This window comes from Danaus plexippus, chromosome 17, assembly GCF_018135715.1.
Source record: "Danaus plexippus chromosome 17, MEX_DaPlex, whole genome shotgun sequence".
Lineage (NCBI taxonomy): Eukaryota > Metazoa > Arthropoda > Insecta > Lepidoptera > Nymphalidae > Danaus > Danaus plexippus.
Genome location: NC_083548.1, coordinates 2,232,521 through 2,252,141, shown reverse-complemented (window position 1 = coordinate 2,252,141; position 19,621 = coordinate 2,232,521). Strand labels below are relative to the sequence as shown.

Sequence of the window (19,621 nt, the reverse complement as noted above, 5' to 3'; positions counted from 1 at the left end):
GATCGATAACTTTATATGAGTGTTATAAACAAAATAATATTAATATATATCACTAGAATACTTGGCGTTTGAAGAACGTTTTGTTATATAGATAATTTAACGAGTTCCATTTTCAAATTTAATTTTTATTCTCAACCCCCAGTTCCGAGGTTATAATTATATGGTTTTAAACCGTAATTTTATGACGAGGGTCCCAACTTTTGGAATGACAAAGACAAACTATTACGGAATTTAAAAAGCGACCCCCGCTAAATGTTACCTGAGGAGAAAAAGTTGCCGGCAATTTAACTTGTGTCCCATTTTTGGGTTCGTTCATTTATTGCCAGATTCATTCTTTTTATCTCTTTAAGAAATTCACCGCCAAAGAATCAGTAATAATCTTACTCGGAAAAAAAATATGTCGAGAGACATGTATTGCATTACGGTCATTATCGTATTTGTTTCAACTATCCCGTACTTTTTTTATTATTAGTTTGCATAAGGTTTTTTTTCTCTCATAATTAAAGGTTCCGTTTGAAAATTCAGAACAATAGGTTATAAAGCTATATAACCACGTGCTTAACTTCAGAGGGTAATTTGTAAGGCTTACAAAGTAATTCATTTTCTGGACGTATTTTATAAATATTAAAAAAAAAACGGTGTACAACGCATACAGTTTCAGTCAATAATTTAACAGAAATATTCGATTAAAATTTTAAGCATTTATTGAATGTTATTGAATGTGTCATACATTATTTATGATTATTTAAAAATATCTGTGGAAATTTATAAAAAACCTTCGCAATTAATCTCTGTTAATGTGTATGCGTAAACTTAATTACGTTAATAATTATCCTGCTCGGGTGAGTGTTTGTTGCTCATGTAAGATGATACAGAGGCCACACGTGCTCCCGCCATGAATGGGAAGGGCAGGGAACGGGAGAGCGAGGGGGCGACGGGGCCAGGCGGGGAAAGGGGAAAGGGAACGGGAGCGAAGGCTTTTTTCAGGCAGTACGATCCGATCCACGGGCGGAGACGCGCGTGCGGCCCCAAAGCTTTACAATATTTGCCATCAATACCGCGAAGTTTTGAAGGTTAGATTTATTTTCGTACTTTGTTCATGGTTCACTGTGTGGAGTTCAATAAAGTTTAGGAAGTTCACGCATCATTAATATCTATTATTGACAGGTCGATGATGTCGGACCCGGCGCCGCTGTCCAAAACAGCCAAATACAAGAAGATAACTAAACCGTTACTGGAGAGGAAACGAAGGGCGCGCATCAATAGATGTCTGGACGAATTAAAGGACCTGATGGTCGGTGCACTGGAGGTACGTACATAACACAAACGTCGTAAATAAATTATATAATTCAATTACAAAAAGACATAGTTTTTACCCAACAATATTTTACTTGGCATTGCTTTTTGTACATAATGTCCCATAAAGGCCGTCACGATCGATGGCTAGACGACGTCACAAAAAATTGGCACAAAACGAGAATTGAGGAGATAAGGCTATTGTTAGGATTTCTATGCGTTATACAATAAGGAAGAAATTGTTAGAAGTCCCACAGCTCTTATAATACGCATGTCTCAAATAAGTTTGTGTTCACCTGGTTGGATTAGGCTCAGAGATTTATAGACGAAGTATAAAAATACAGTGAAGTCAAAAGTAATCAATTATTATAATTACCTTATGACAATCATGAAAGGCCAATTCATCTTAGCTTACGCCCGTTTTATTTATTCACAGTTGTCGTTTTGTTTCCGTCTGACTTATTTATCGCGAGCGAGTCCGCTTCACACTGGAACACAATACTTAATGCTCGTTAATTAACAGTAGCCCATAGCACGGTTATGTTAATGTGACGTCTCGCCCAGCACCTGTTAGTAATCCATAATTTCTTTTTGTCCAGATCGATGACGACAACCTGAGCAAGCTGGAGAAGGCTGATATCCTTGAGCTAACCGTGAATCACCTCACAAAGTTGCACAGACCCAAGGATCCCGTTATGGAAGCGAAGAAATTTCAAGCCGGATTCGGACAATGCGCGGCTGAGGCTTGTAGATTTATTATGTCCGTACCAGATTTAGACTCAAAAGTTAGTCAAAATCTCGTTGGACATCTGTCGAGACTGATCACATCCCAGCCGCTGACGATTCAAGTACCGGAGAGGTCTTCATTTTCGCCGCCGACATCTCCATCGTCCGTTGTCTCCGATAGACATCATTACTACAGCGATCACGAGAGATCATCCTCAGACGCTGAGGACTCTGTATACTCGGGAGACAGCGCAACAAAACAATGGACATACAAACCCAGTAATAAACAAAGTTTACCAGTCACCGGATTACTTACGACGGTTGACAAGCTATCGCCCCATAACCCAGAACACACCTTCAACGGCCATCGGAACGGGACTTACTTTAACAAAGTTCCAGCTGAAGCGAAAGACGTTATATTGCAGAAGATAAGACAACACATCATGGACAAACGCGGCAACGAGTACGTCGGACACATGGATGTCAACGCAAACGCGGACATCCCCAACGAGAACAGGTACCTTCGTGAGGAGGTCTACAGGAGTGAAGCGCATCACTATCCAGTGCATTACACGACCAACGACACGTTGGATCTCAGAAAAGTAAGATCGCCAGCAAGACAAGCACAAGAGAAATTGAATTCCCCGCCGGAACCGATCCATCCGAACTCAGAATCGGAACATTTAGACAAAAAGCTCCAAATATCCGTCAGCGTTCCGGAACATTGCGAGTCTCCGATGGACTACAGCAACTTGCCGCCCAAGAAGAAGAGGAAGTTGATCGAGTACCAGGAGTACAAAAAACAGGAGGAGGCGAGGAGGCAGAACGCTTTCTACGAGGAAAAGGAACGCCGATACGGAGCGCCTTCCGACAGCGAGACCGACGCCAACAAGTGGCGACCTTGGTGATCGATAAAATTACTATCGAATCTCGATGTTAAAAATCTTATTCACAAGATAACTCGATATAGTAGAGGACGCCTTTGAGAGAAAGCGTTCCCATATTGCGAAAATCGCCGTATCGCTTGATTACTGTCGATGTGATATTAATACTTCCACGTCAAAGCTTTAATTTGTTTTAACTCGTTTTATTATCTAAGAACTAATATGTGCCTTATTTAAGATTGTTTAATGTTAAGTTTCAATTGATATGCGGTAATGTGCCATGAACTGATCTCTGTCTTCCTTGGATAAACGTAATAATTTTTGTATCTTTATCGTAAAAATAAAAAAATCGTCTGTTTATATTAAGTTTTGTAACCGTTTTAAGGATTTGTACAAAATATTATATTGTGTGATCTATTTTCATTATTATAAATAATAAATTTATATTTGCTAAATTTAGTAATTTTATTTTAACAAAGTACCAACCTTCTTAATATGACCACACAAATGAAAAGTATAGTTTTTCAAGAGAATCGATTGTCACTTTACACATTGTTTGATTTTAAAATCCAAAAGTTTAAAATATGTGAAATAAAATGTTCATTTTAGCTCATAAAGAATAAAAAATAAAATATTCAATACTTTTAGTTATAACGTGGAGACGCTAATTTATTTTTTATATGATTGCTCAGTCTTTCAAACACCCAACTACTCAACCCTGTGAATGTACCCATTTATAAAAAGTTGGTAAACTCAGAGATAATATCTTTCTATACAGTAAAATCCTAATTAGTTACTACTAGTGTCATCTATAAGTAGATCGTGTATAACAGTTAAACTTCTTAAACACGACATCTAGTGAAAGTGGGTGTAAACACTTCTAACTTCTGAATCCAAGTTTCCAAAACATAAAATTTAAAGTGTGACATCTCGTAGACATTTGTTAGTTATAGAAAGCGACATCTCTCGGTACTTTGAGAATTTCCTTACCAGAACAGTGTGATACATAGTGCCTTAATATAACGTAACACGTTTGCTAAATTAGCAGTAACAAATATATTAATTATGTAGATCGGTTTTTTTTTATATTTCCATGTTTGTTTTTTGTTTTATATAATTTATATTTGTTTATAGATTCTATTGTTACAAATTATAAATGTGTAAATTTTACATATTAAAAAAATATCGTGTTTTAAAAAGTGGACCTTGCCTGCTACTTACTAACAGATGGCGCTGTCATATATTATACGTGACAGTGATTTATACCTCGTACACTCATTGCTACTACGAGAGTGGGGCGTGTCGTGAAGGCATCACAATTCAGGAGTTCATTCATTCAAAAACAAGTCGGCTTTCGGACCAGTTGATTGCAGCAAACAAGGCAAAATGCGTTACGCGCGAAATATAACGAACTCTTTCGAAATTTAAAAAGCGAACTGACAGTTGACTTTGTCAAATATTTTTTATAATATCTAGATTGTTGTGCATTTGTGATGTTTTAGTGTTAAGTGCAGTGTTTTGTATTCAAATGTTGTGTTGACGGGCGATGCTTGTGGGGGAGCAATCGCCGGCACCGCGGGTGGTGGCCGGCTTGCGAAAACTTCGTCCTGAACTGACTCCAGGGCCTGTTATAACGCCTGCTGACCCTAATCTAAGAATATCAGGTCAGTTTGAGACAACCCAATTTATATTTAGATGAATTATTGACGTGTTTTCGATTATTAAATAGGCAGAAATCGTCATAATTAAAAAAATAGGTATTCCAATTTAATATTCAAGTTAAATTTTGCATATGTATATAGATTATCGTATTATTTCGATTATAAATTAGGTCAGCGGGTTGAATCTGCAACGTCAGTGGGTCGATAACCTCTCGATACATATGTTGTCTGTAAATTATTTATGAACGTTATATAATTAACCTATTTTAATAAAATCTTTTGATAATACATATGTTTGTAAATATTAATAACACGCCTGGTAGACTATTATTATTTAAATCGAACGCAAATACTTTATCGGTATCACGTATGTCAATGCAAGGGTATTTGTAATTTTAATTCAAAGTTAATTGTCATAAAATATCCACAGTTATATGTAATACACGTTATTGTTGCTGACAGTGGTGGGATTGTCATTTCTGGAACATCTGCTGGTAATAGAGCGGAAAGGAAGTCAACATCTGGCTTTTGTGAGGGCATTGTTTTATTGGACATATAACTATTTCTATTTAACATCGCGAATAAATAAATTTAACATTTCGGTGATGACGGAAGAAATCATATTGGTGTCTTTGTATTTTAGGCATTTAGTTAAATAGTTTCGAATGTTGTGTAAAACGTTCTCGTAGGTAAAACTTTTCAAATGTGCACAGTATATTCTGCCAAAGTTACGTAAATTCAAGTAGGTTCGTGTTAATATGTTACCTTTTTGCTAGACTTTCTCGGACTGATTGAGTTATTCATATTGCTAGTGTTTACTATTTTATCAATTAGAGTAACAATTGCTTTGTCTGTTGACCTTTTGACATGATCATAAGGAAATAGATAAATATTTAGCTGTGAGATATCTCATATAATTACTTATTACGCTTACTTCGCAAATGCAAGAGATGGTTTAACGATATCATTTTTCATAAAGTTACATAATTGCTTCTGTATTTTAATTTCGATCTACCGCCAACATTCACTCGTTTTCAACTTGAGAATATTTCCGAATATTTTTATGTGTTTTTATTAATAACTTTAATAATAGCCATGTGGCATGTGTAAGCCTTAAATAACAGGGAAATCCTTTATGTAACCTTCCAATCTGTATCTTAACTGAGTGACACAAGGTTTTCGCTCGAAAATAATACTTTTATAGCTTTGGCATTCAAATTATGCGCCGTAACACACGGTTGTATTATTTCAGTAAAAGAAACTGTCGTAATGACTAATTTTTTTTATCCTTATTACACATATAAATTTACCTTGCTAGTTTTTAATAATTGCAATAAAATTTTCCTCGTTGTACTATTAATTTCAGTTTCATTATGTTGTTAACATAAATTCAAATTGTCAAAGGGTAATTTGGAACCTAAGTTTTTTTAAATAATGATAGACATATTTTTGAACAGAACATTGTTTTCTAACCGGGTTTAGGCTTGCATGTCACCGAAACACGTAAAATTTCTGAACGTTCGATAAATGTCAAATGCGTTCGAAATTCAAATCTGCTCGCATGTTATTCGTACATTGATATTTATCCGAATTGTTTTATTACAATTCAAGGTTTTGTTAGGTTTATGTCTTACGTAACATTTGTTTTGTTTACGTAAATAATATTTTATTTCATTATGTACAACATTACTTAATGTTAATTTTGAGGTTTACTTTTGTATTTATTTTTTTAATTACTTATAATTATATTAACTTAAATCACTCCCCAGTTTTCAATTAAGGTAATTGAAGATTGTTTTTTGATAAAATGTTATATGTTTAAAATGGAAATATCTTTCAAGAGATGATCTTTTTTGTAATATTGTTGATTAAATTTAATTGAAAACTTCAATTAGAATAATGTTCGTTTCTATAATTACGACCAATGTAAGCTGGAGCGTCTTTCCCACACTTATTAATATTAATATTACATAAAAGCCTCTTTATAGTAAATAAAACTCAAAAGCATATTGTAAAATAATTCTTTTTAGTGTTATTTAAATTGTCAAAGCTTTTATGGTTTCGTATAACTTACATATTGGGTTTAAAAATATTGTCATATATCAAAACAAAAAAAAAATGTCTTTTATTACAGTTGAGCTCAACATAACTCATTTGTCTTCTTTCCTATGCCAGAGACAATATTGTTGCTGAGTTTATGTCAAACTAAATATGACTAAATTGTACAAATGATAGTATCAATGTAGATCTAAGTGCTCGTGCTAAGGACACTGTTCCACTTCACCCGCACTTCCTCATTTATTTCATATCTTTCGATCATCTTCGGACTTTTCTCCGGATTTATGCTTCGTTTTCTAATCTATAATGTCATTGATATATTTATTCACAGATCTATGTATAGTCTTGTTTGTTTTATTCATGATGTAATAATTGTCGCCAGGTGTTCTGCGCCAGTATTACAATGAGGACGTCCATTCGTGGTCGTGGGTCCGCGTGGCCGTCCGTGGTGGATGCTTGCTTGCGTGGCGCGACGGAACATTGCCGAGACGACCTGCTGCAAGACTCCCCCTGCGGCACTTGCACCTTAGGGCTGCCGCAGCTCTCCCCAACGCCTTCCAGCTGTCCAGGCTGCGAGATGACTCCGCAGTTGCCACGTTTCAGGTAACTATAGGGTTCTGACCTTTGCTTGATATTTCAAGCGTCTATAGACTACAATGACCGTTTTACTCGATATTTATAAAGCAGTAAATTAAAATAGCATTAAATAAGTAAACTTAAATAGCATTAAACTATACCTAACATTTAACGTACCTTTGTTATATACAAGTTATTAATATATAATTTGCAAGGGAAAAGCATCTTACCTAATCTAATGCTGCTCTATGCTCTATAGAACTTCTATAGTTATATGTACAAATAAAAATAGTTATATATACATATAAATAATTAAATTATTGTAATTAAAATGTATTACTTATATATTTTACTTCCTAGTTAATAATATTGTCAGAAAATTTAAAATAATCTTGAAATTATTATATCTAGTTTAAAGAAAATACAATTGAAAATTGATTTTCAATGTCATAAGTTACTTGTTTGTGACGTCATAAGTACGACATCAGTCAGTTGGTTACGTGTAACGGAAATATCAATAAATAGTGATATGTGTTAGTATTCAAGAAATTGTTAACACCAAAGTAAAAAACAGACTCCGATGATTTCATCAAGTAAAATGGGGTGATATTTTACGTACGTAACTCACATAACTTACGTTTGGTGCGAATTCGTCCAGTGCTTAGTATGGGTGCATCGTCACTGATTACACACAGTTTAGATACTTTCTTGAATCTAAGTTAATGATAAGATTTATATTTGAAATAATTTGAAATATTCAGTTTTCATTTCAATGATAGAACCCTTAAAACCCTAGAAGCCTGTAATAAGGCTATAAATATTTACAAAAAAAAAAAATACGATACGTCTATATGTAAAAATTATTAAATCTAGTAACACCTAATATTTGAATAAATCTACTTTTCTTTATATTTTTTTCATATTATTTTGATAAAGTCAAGCTGATAAGTGACTTCCTTTTATTTAATATTATTCAAACAAATTAAATAATGAACACTGTTTATTATACCTGAAATCGTTTTTTAAAAACTAGATACCTATAAGTATGCGAATAAAACAAGCCTAGTGTATGCAATTACGTAAATAATTTGCTGTATGAAATTTTAAGACTAAAGAAGTTTTTTTTTTGTAATTTTAATAATATAGATACGAAATAAAAATGCTAAATTATAAGTACATAGCTTAGTATGTAATCAGCCTTATTTTAGGTATCATTTTACGGTCTATATTCACTTAATAGTTGATATTTTTAAAACTACGTTTATTTTAAACTATTTATATTTCAGCTCGGATCTTTAACTATTCTTGTCTCGAAAACTATTGTCTCGAATGATTTGTATGGAAAACTTTATAACTGTTGGTATTTATTAACACGTACTAAGATCCAAAGTAATATTGTTAATGAATAATGATTTCTATCCAACATAACGTTGCCTTTCAAATATTTCAAATATTCAAGTAACGATCTCCTAGTACTAAGCATGAACCCGTTCACTATTGAGCCAAGTAAGGCTGGATCGTTTTACAAAGATAATTATCTCATCACTTAGAGATGCGTTATATAATTGGCACGGTTCATTATAAACATATATTATTTTATATATATTACGTACCTAGATATAGTTTTAGCAAATTAAGTACATATATAATGTTAGGATTTATTCAAACAAGTTAATATATTATGTTTTTTCTATGTATGTACCTATTTAAACCCTTTAAAATATAATTTAACTTCAACCGTTGCATCGTTAACTAAGAATGTGTTTACCTGTACAAGAATGTAAACGCTAACCACGAATGTCCTTCGCTGCGAGTTTACTATTGCAATTTATTTAATAAAGCAACTATTCAATACACGCTTAGTCCGAGTTTGAATATCACTACATACGACGAGTTTCTCGTCTCGCCCTTAACAACCTACGTTGATACTATAATTTACGAAGTTTAATGAATGAAAAACTCTTATGTTTCTGTATGTATCGTGAATATAGTTACTTGGACTTGGCATACTGAGGACACGTGTGTACAGTCATCGGTAGCTATACCAGTTTAATACAATTATAACAAACACAGGAATGTCAATACATTTGAACATAAATTAAATTATACTATACATAAACACTCTGATTTATATTGAACGTACAATTACGTTGTAGGGAACATTTTTTTTGCAATATTAATGTGAAGTGCTATAACCTTGGAGCAATGAAAAAGATCGCGTTCAGTTGCGAATTATTTATGAAAGCATTGTTCAGTGACCAATATATTATGATGATTTATTATGATTCTGTCGCTAATGGGACACGCTCGTTACGAATTATCACTGATAAGCCGTTAAGTGATAAGCGCAATGCCGAGATTTGCATCACGACATGCAAATTCACGACGTATTTTTTCCACTTATAATGAAACGCTAATTGATTTGTCGCTGCTATTCACGTATGTAACGCTCGGATTGTACTTGCATATTTTTTATATGAATTATTTGTTAGGAAATATTAATTTAATGCTTGCAAAGAATAGAACCGTCTCGCGAGATGTTCGGATCCCCTTCGGAACACCTTTCTCACGACCCGCTCGATTTAATAGACCTCAATAAAGCTCAACACCCGTAAATCATTGCCTGTTTGTTATCCGAGAGCTTTTGATACTACTACTAGTTAACATACGAAGGGATAGAAAGCGAAGGTGTCGACACCTTAACAAACACGTTATGACAAGGGAAAAACCTTGATACACTCTTAAATAGTTCAAACTAGTTCTCGAAATTTTTTGGGACCCCTTCAAGGATCCGAACTACGAACCCATTATGGATATTCAAATTGCAATTTCGTCACCATTCAGATTGAGTCATAAATTCGCTGTCACATTTATTACCATTATAATATCAGCCATGTTTGTTGCAGGCTTGCAATGCGACGGAATACGCCCGTTGGGTACGCGCCCTGTGCGTCGAAATACTTGGACAGACGCCGCTGCCGCAAGTTAGATTTCTGGACGTACTTCCAGCAGCGGACACGAATAACAAGGAACCAAAGAAAATAACACTACAGGAGACGCCCATGTGTCCCCCGAGGCCTCCTCCCAGAGCTAGACGGAGATTGTTAACCGCGTCAGAGACTCAGCTGTCGAGAAGGGACCACTCGCCCGCTGCAACCGACGAAGGCATAGTCGTGGACCATGACGACTGCGACTCTTCGTCCGACCGCAGCCTCGACCTGTCCCTGTCTCTCGACACACTGAAGACCATCGACGTGGTAGATGCGCCAATAAGGAAAGCAGAGGTCGTTAAATGTGACAATTGCTGTAAACTAACCGCGAGTCCTCCACAGCACCACACGTTACCCCGAGCGAGAACCTCGGACACTGAACTCGGTCGACATCGGTATTTGAAACGCTGGGAGGGTACCACAGCTGGAGCTGAGAGAGGACGGTTCGCGTTAGAAGCAGCGAGAAGAAAGACTGCCGCGTTAGAGAACAGAGCCAGGTCATGTTCACCGAACGCTCACGAAGTATCACAGTACGTTCCCGTTCGTGAGAGGCGAGCGCTTTTCGAATCACTGTCACAAAGCGGTGGCAGCTTAGCTCGCAGTAGTGAACAGCTGGCTCGGCCGGTTATGGAGACGCCAAGGCGGGCGGCGTCCTTGCACGACCTGCAAGCGCCGCCGACACGTTCTGTTAGCGATTTACGTCAGTTCTTCGAAGCGGTGGCGCGAGGTGTCGGAGCCTGCTCGGGATTGTACACCCCTAATCCTGTCCCGCGCTACACCTCGCTAGCCTGCGCCTGACTTGTACATACATATTGTAGATAGGACTCACGGCGTGGACCGCCGGTCTAAGTCGTTCGTTTTAAGACTGTTAAAAGTATTGTTATTAAATACGTAATATAAATAAAACACATTAACTAATAGCTATGTTGTTTCTGTTCCCTGTTACACTCGGAAGATTTATATCCGACCATCATTGATCGATGGAGGCGGTATATTTTAGTAGACATCGATAATTTCTAAAGCCTCGAGACTAGTGCCTATTGTTTATTACTGTAACGATGGTCTTAATAGCATTTTGACAATGGTAGTCTCTGAAATGTCACTCGATGGCACAGCGCGTCTCAAAGGTCGCTCTCGAGTCCTTCACACGATCTCACATTGTGTTGAAATCCATTGCAAAACATTTGTCAGACACGTTTTGCTATTGTTATTAAGTTTTTCTAAACGTACAATGGTAAGTAAAACAAAACTTGCATTTTGTTTGAAAGTAAATATTCCACGCCTACTTTGCTCTCCAAAAGGGGAGACATCGCATGATGAGGTCATTTGATATTTTTCTTGAGTAATAAACTTACGTGGCCCTATTTAATAATTTATTGCGACCGATACATATTAAGAGCATATTATGCAGGGGCAATAAAATGCACATCCTTTATCGATTTTATTTTTTAACCTGAATAAGTCACGGATATCCGCAGATGCAATGTTATTGAAAATCTTTACTAAAAACCTCTCATGATAATAACGCAAATGGGTCTACTAATTTAAACTGTGGTAACGAGTTTATGTGTGACATTTAATATTACTCTACTGAATTATATATTCTGTGACGACGCGGCAAATAGAGCAGCTCAATTAAAATAGAATTTAAATACCGAACGTTGTTAATAAATTTAACTACGCCAATATAAATTTTATTAATGTGAGAAATTTATCTTAACTATTTATAGGTAAAAATAAAATATTTAGATAATATAGACTATAAAAGTTAAAGGCATACTGCTTGAAGCAATTTGTTTTTAGATCGACAAACAATGACCGCTTGAGCCTTGAGGTGGCCGTGGCAACGCTTGCCATTTAGACGTGAATAAGGCTTGAACCCTGGCTCTTAAATATTTGTAGGTTGTATACAGTTATTCTAAATACATTAATTGAATTTTAAAGTGAGATTTTTTTATTCGTAACTTTGGCTGAATATACTGTGCACATTTTTTCACGGCTGTACGCCATAAATAAGTGATTGATTAAGCTGTCTCACACATTATCTATGCTTTACAAACCTACTTTATTCCCACATGTATTTCAAAACAAACAGTTGTTAAACAAATGTTAAACTGTTGTAATTGCACGTTTAATTGACCGCTGCGTCTTTAAAACATGTTTACGTAAACTAATTGATGTATCGTTATTTGTGTAACGATGTTATTTCAAACATTTTAACTTATTTAAACTATTTTAATTGAAATACGAGTACTTACTAAATTGTTTATACTTATTTCTGACTCGCTTTTCTTATGTTTATATTTAACTTTAAAATCGACATTATAAATCGAGAGCCATCACTTAGTGTAATATGAAAGGTGACTAACGTACAATAAAACACAGAGAATAAAAGTAATCCATCATATATAAATGATGAGTTTAAGCTATTCATTCAGTTTGAATCTCTGTTATGTAAGGATTTAATGTTAGTAAATTAGCAGCAGGAATGTGGCCGTATCGAATGATGGTAACCGCACAAAAATCATATTTATAAAAAATTATAAGAAAAGGAGATAGAAAAAGTACAAAGGGTGCCGGGGGATGGCACAGGTAGCCGAATTGGATCCTGTGTTGATATAAAGACAGATATAAAGTTCAGTGGATGCTATGTAACTGTAGATGATAAATGAAAGTTCAAAGAATTGTTTTATTCAATGTTTTAATCGATTAATCGGTCAATCGATTCCGCCCAAAGTTGTTATTATCTGTATTTGTATCGATCAAAAGCAGATATCTTATCTATTTCGCATTCAACATATGATGGTTTTTGTTACACTGATTCCACGATTTCTTTGTTAAATCGGATGAAACTAAACTGTGTATCAAACGTAATAAGTTTTTAATGTCTTAATTATAATAACAATTAGAAATTAAATTACATCGGCAACACCCGATGTTAATGTAAATGATAATATCGTATATTTATGCAATCCATTACGACAAACAATGACACTATATAGTATATCCTAATAAATGTTAAATGACTCATATTCTAGAGACGGTGATAATGTTTTTATTTGGGCGTCTATATTCAAGGTCACTTAGCTGGCATTTTAAAATGCAGTCTATCTAAGTGTAACATAAAATTAAATTAAAACATTTATAAAATAAATATATGAAAACTGAAACGTTATCTTCTTTGAGTATATTTTGTATTGGCTTTTAACATGAAGATATATGGAAGGGTAAAGAGATTTCACACAAGTTATGGCGTTATTGGTATTAAAGGAAACCTAGACTATGATTTCAATCTGCCGTTTCCTGTCGATCGTCGAAAGATAACATAGGATTGCCACCCGCATGACACCCGCTTTTCTGAGTAATCGTAGAAATTAGTAAACATTTGTATACAATCAAAATATGGAATGTAAATTAAAATTGCTCGTATAAAATTCATTTATTTATTCGACTAATATATAATGTTATATTACTGTAAACAAATGCGATGATTAATGTAATAATATTTATCAAATTTTACGTGATATTCGATAAATGATCTGTCTGAAGAAATCGTGTAGTAGTTTTGATTATTGCCTTCGAAGTTCAGTATTTAAATAAAACCATATTTATGTATAATTTTAAAGTGTACCGGTAATTAATTTTTGTTCTCTTAACGTGCTGTTAGATACAAAAACAGAACAGAAAGTCAAGATCGTTGATAGTCTGTGGAACTTTGTTTAACAAACAATAGAAAAGGAAAGTTAAAACGACTGTATCAAGTTATCTGATAACTGCTGGAACAGAATTAGCTTACGGTAAGGATTTGTGAATGTCTCCGATATTAATTTGATCTAACATTAAACAGACGTTATATTCTTTGAAATTATCAATGAAAAATGCATACCACGATCTAATATAGGTACTGTATATGAAATTAAGTCACTTCAGCATAATAAATAAGTAATCTTCTCTCTGGATATCTTATATAAATTTTGACAAGTATTTTAATCAAATGATATAACATGAGAGACTCCGGTGCGAATGTGGCTAAAATAGCCATGTGAGCTCGTTTTCCATAGACAAGACGGTCACTACTTTTGGTGTACCTATATTTAATACTCCAGTCTTTTCTTTCTTGTTACTGGTTTATTGGTTTTGTGGATTTTATTAATATTTTTAATACCTAATATTTTCAATTAACTTTTTATAATTGAAATATATAAATTGATGCATAAAGAGAGGATATTTGGTTTAAAAATACGAAACAAATAGATTTAGTCCAGTAAATACTATTTGTTTCTATGGTATTATTCGTACACAAGGAAGTATAAGGAGGATGTTTGTCTTTACATCGTTAAAACTACTGAATATAATTTCTAAAAAAATTCTCAGCATATATATCGGAATTAATATAAAAAATGTGTTACTAATGTATGTGTTATTATATGTAATATTTTGAAAGTAATTTCCCCGCCTGCATTTACAATGTATGCAAGTGTTATTTAAATGAACCGGATTTGACAAACTAACGAACTATAATTCAGTATCTGAACTAGAAATGTAATAATTTCTATCCACGGCGCTTAGAGAAAGCAAATTAATAAGGCTTTGAAGGAAATCAATGTCGCCGTCCCTGTTAATGCTTGTATCAAAGTCGTGAGCCATTAAATACATTGAACTGGCAGGAAACCTGTTATAAAACACTATTTGAATTCGTCCTTCGCGGACCGGTAGACTAGAGAAATGACAGCTGTCTTAAGATATACTAACAATAACAGAGAACATATCTTAACACAGCAAAATGCGCTCTATTACAATGTCATAAATGACTAAATTGCATGAACACATTGTCGTCTTGGCTGCATTGTATTGTAGGATAGTTTTAACTATGAGAAAGGATCTAGTGAGGATTAACAGACGTACCAAGAAAGGGTAGGGGTCATTAAAACGAATAGATATAATAGAATTATTCTTACGTCATTCATGATTCCTGTTTCAGGTTTAAATGCGGGTGAAAGTGTAAGGGGACATGTGGGAACAAATGACAATTAACATTGAACGCAAGACTTGAATATCTAAAGATACCAACGTTTTTGTTTTTTTTTTATTCTAACCAAATCAGAGGCAAAAGTTTCAGAACAACTTTTTATAAATCTTAGACGAATAAATAGGATTCCGTACCACTGACCTCCTTTGTTGTCGTCTTTGATGAATTCTCAGCGGAACCGAGGCAATGTCGATCCGCTTTGACCGTCGTCTAAGATGTACTGTGATGAATTGTTTCAAAATTATCATCATATTAACTGCTCCGATTAATATAACACCTATTTTGAAAATACTTCAAATATGAATTCTTCTACTTAAGCGAATGGAAATAGTTCAAAATTGAACAAATTCTTTCTTTGAAGGCTGGATTTTTGTACCGAGATCCATAAAACTTTTAACCTGACATCAAATATATGCTATCGGATTAATATATTATGTATATCAAGTCAGTGTCCTCTATGGCCAAGAATAATGTATTGACGATTATATGAAACGTCAAATCCGACTGACAGAGGCAAAGAATAATGTATTTTTTTATGTACGGAACAGTAACAATATTTATTTCTAAATTCGGAAATGAACTATTGGCGAATCGTTCAGTGATCGAATGTCTTACAACAGGATATTTTGGAATGTAAGAGTAAAAACGAGCCTGTGTTTATTTAGCTATGTTAATACTATACATTAAAACATATATCATAAAATAAATAATCTATTCGTCCTCACTTGTCTGCGAAAATTAGTTTGTCTTTTGTTCAGCTTTTATTTATTGCGTTTGTGATGTTCGAATAAAGCTAGATTTAAACTTTATGTACGTGTCATTAATTTGACATTACAATGTGAGGCCATGACACTGAATAAGCAATTATTTTATATTGCTCGAAACTAATATATTTTTAGTTGCAATATTTTTCAAAGATACGTCTCACGCCGTTTTACTCTAAGGCTATGTTCAACCTTTCCAATATTTCATATGTAGTTTTATTATAACGTTCTGTAGAAGCCTCACAAGAATATCGATTTAAAAGTATGTCACTCAAATCTTTGCTCATTTCGTATGCCGTTTTAACCTCTGTAATATATTACCGTTATAAATTCCACTCTCGGACAATGTTAATCAATATTTTGACAAAGTAGTGCGATTTATTTTAACTCGTGACTCGCAAATTTTAGGTTATTAGCACAGAGTAATGGCTTGCGTAGGAAACCTTTTTATAGAAAACTTTTTGCCAAGGAATTACAAAAAAAAAAAAAAACAATGACACGAATGAGTCTGTATATGAGTTCAGTAAGTAGAAAGTAATTTATTTTTGTCATACACTAAAAAGGAATTATGTTTATTCTACTATCTATTTAAGTATTATAATTTTGGAATTATATTCGGAATACTTATTAAATGACGGGAAACGATTTAGAATCGATGTTGTTTCTGTCACAGATTTATCGATTCCGGAATCAGTAAAATCTATCACACAATAAAATAATCGAGTGAACGGATGTTTGTATACCTTAATGATGTTTATTTGGTGTTATCGATGTGAGTGATGAGAATTGCTTCACATTGTTTGTACCTACTTATTAATAACATGACACTTATTAAGGGACAAACATAAAAAGGAATTTTACAGTCGAATAAGATGATAAATACTGTCACTGAAGAGTTGTTTAAGTAATTAACTTTAGTCATTGTTACATCGTGTTAGCTTTTTTTAATTTAAAAAAGCTCGAGTTAAATGAGTCAACAGTGAGTCAAGGGGTTGTATGGATTTAAATTAATCTTTGTACGACTAAGGGTTTCTACACATGAGCGACTGCCAACAGACCACTTTGGCAGTTAGGAGGATTTTTTTTGATTTGGCTTCTTGTGACTAAAGTCGCTAGTGTGTATAAGCCTTTAGACGAGTAATAAGATTACTCAGTGTATGCTCATGGCTAAATAAGGCCAGAGTTGATTATTCGCTGAAAATATTAAAACGATAATATAATGGCAATTTTAAGTGATTTATTGATTTGGTTTAAGATATCAATTTCGGCAGTTTATGATGTTATATTGAGATGATTGTTGCATATGTTTTTTATTTAATTTGAATTTTTATTTATAGGTTTTAAAATGCTGGAACTCTATGTTCTACTACGAATTAGCTTTGTTGAATAGTTTTCGATACAAAACCTTTTTTCTTCAGTTGTATGTATTAAAGAATATATTTTTCATATAGAGATAATCAAGGTAGGTTATAGCTATATTTTTATAAGGTGTCCGTAACAGGAATAAAGACATACGAATGTACAATTTTTCTTTAACATCTACATATATTTTGTATTTTAAATTTTAATGGATCCGATGTAAAATGTGAATCTATGTAAAATAAGAAAATAAAACATATTTGTCTTGCATCTAAATAATTCTAAAGTTATTGTACAATATATACATAACGTGTTAACTTGTAAAAATATATGAATAAAAAACTACGAACGTTCAGTATGTAGTGTGATGCTAACTGATAGTAAGCGTACTGAGATCGCTTATGTTAAACAAGTACTATTCTTAATACAATCATCGATCAACTTTCACATACAATATGTCGTGTAATGTTTCGTAATATACTTAGTGTTACAATTATGTCTATACATACATACGCACATATTTACATACACACATAGATATATACACACACATACATATATACATACACACACACACATACATACATACATACATACATATATATCCACACACATACATACATACACACATACATACATGCATACATACATACATACATACATGCATACATACATACACACATACACACATACACACATACACATTACATATGTTCGATAGTCTTCAAAATCTCTCACCATCTACTATTTATTTAATAAAACTATTCTTATCGGATTTTGTTTTATTTAAGATCTTGTTTTATTTAAAATTTAACTATTATTTTATATTTATACTAGAATTCGAGATAAAAGTATCTTATATCTAAGTTAGAATTTAAAATTGATGGAAAATAATACTAGATATTTTATGTAAAAGAACTATTAATGCGATCGAAAAATTTTAATCTTCGTAAACATTAATTACCTTACTGAAGCTTGAACAGTTATTGCTATTTACACATTATCAAATACAAACGATTTATACAGACGCCATTCATAATGAAATTTGTTTGACAAACAGTAAGTGCAACCAATGTTAATGTAGTGTTAATTTAAATTAAACTTAAAACGAATGTGATAAGTTTCATAATTGTAAAGCATATAGACATTGATACTTAACAAAGGCCGGCTATGGTAACATCGTTCTCCTCGTTAGTAACCAAACATTAGTGTAAGCCTTAGGACTTGTTGGATAATATTTAGCTTAGTAACATGAAGGTTTTATTCTAATAACAATATATAAGAGGCTGGGTATATTTAAAATATTTTTTTTTACAAAAGAAAAGTGAATAATATAAAATAAAACTAATATTTTTCGGATGTACTACGCGTGTGTTACTCTGATCACGTCTGGTGAAAAGTAACCGAAACGTCGGGATTATGTAGTTTTTAAAGTTATAAAGTTCGCGTAGTAAATCCGAAAAATATTAGTTTTATTTTAATGAATATTCGCGGAAGTCTTATTAAGTGAATAATAATATAATATTGATTATCTATATAACTCAAATTTTTTCATATAAATTAAGGTATAATACAAGTAATATCAAAAATTAGACAATAACAAAAGAGTACTTGTACGAGTCGATACCCATTGATAGGTTCGGAATAATAATAATAAAAAAAATGACATACATTTACCAATAATGGTAAATATTTTTAAATGTTTGACATGATTTTTGACAGATGCTATGGCCTAAATAGAAGCCGAATTAAATAAGTCCTTTAATGTATTATTTTACTCTGTATACCTATATACTAATATCTCCTGATTATTCCTTCAATTACATATAGATATTATATTTTATGTACATATAAGAGGTACAGATAAAAGATAATTTTTATATCATAAGCTAAGAAGTCAATTAAAGCTGGTAAATAATATTCCCATTGGAAATAAACCTTTCGAAGCTTAACCTACAAACGTATGACTCACTTCCTTTTCTTGATACTGGTTTAAAATTACTATAATTATGTATAACTGATATAAACTTAAATATCACTAAAACTTTTAAATTGTCATTTACAAGTATTTTTTTATATTTTTTTTCACAAAAATCAAGTTCCAGATAGAACAAAGATATTGCGAAAGACAAAAATGCGACATTTTCAAAGGTTATTATTGTTATTTTTTATTTTTATTTAAACGCTACTAGACTTTTATCACTGCTTTACTCTTCATGATATATTAATTGTTTCTTCAATAACAATTAGATCCCGAGCAGAACTGGAGTAAGCAACT

General features: G+C 33.1%; 2 protein-coding genes across 2 annotated transcripts; both read left to right on the top strand.

Moving 5' to 3' along the window:
- The first annotated feature begins 948 nt into the window (after window positions 1-948).
- LOC116771564 (transcription factor HES-4-like) lies at window positions 949-3,323 on the top strand. The gene is made up of 3 exons (XM_061523387.1): window positions 949-1,073; window positions 1,168-1,309; window positions 1,896-3,323. The coding sequence occupies exons 2-3, from the start codon at window positions 1,172-1,174 to the stop codon at window positions 2,928-2,930; spliced, it is 1,173 nt and encodes a 390-aa protein (XP_061379371.1). The 5' UTR covers window positions 949-1,073; window positions 1,168-1,171; the 3' UTR covers window positions 2,931-3,323.
- Window positions 3,324-4,208: 885 nt separating this feature from the next.
- On the top strand, window positions 4,209-11,111 carry LOC116771287 (uncharacterized). The gene is made up of 3 exons (XM_032663106.2): window positions 4,209-4,570; window positions 7,008-7,228; window positions 10,108-11,111. Exons 1-3 carry the CDS (start codon window positions 4,453-4,455, stop codon window positions 10,987-10,989), a joined length of 1,221 nt encoding a protein of 406 aa, XP_032518997.2. The 5' UTR covers window positions 4,209-4,452; the 3' UTR covers window positions 10,990-11,111.
- Window positions 11,112-19,621: the final 8,510 nt, after the last annotated feature.

Coding starts and splice junctions, on each gene's coding strand:
- LOC116771564 (XM_061523387.1), top strand. CDS start 1,172: ATGATGTCGGACCCGGCGCCGCTGTCCAAAACAGCCAAATACAAGAAG. Junction 1,310..1,895: donor TGATGGTCGGTGCACTGGAG/GTACGTACATAA, acceptor CTTTTTGTCCAG/ATCGATGACGACAACCTGAG.
- LOC116771287 (XM_032663106.2), top strand. CDS start 4,453: ATGCTTGTGGGGGAGCAATCGCCGGCACCGCGGGTGGTGGCCGGCTTG. Junction 4,571..7,007: donor CCCTAATCTAAGAATATCAG/GTCAGTTTGAGA, acceptor AATTGTCGCCAG/GTGTTCTGCGCCAGTATTAC. Junction 7,229..10,107: donor CCGCAGTTGCCACGTTTCAG/GTAACTATAGGG, acceptor TGTTTGTTGCAG/GCTTGCAATGCGACGGAATA.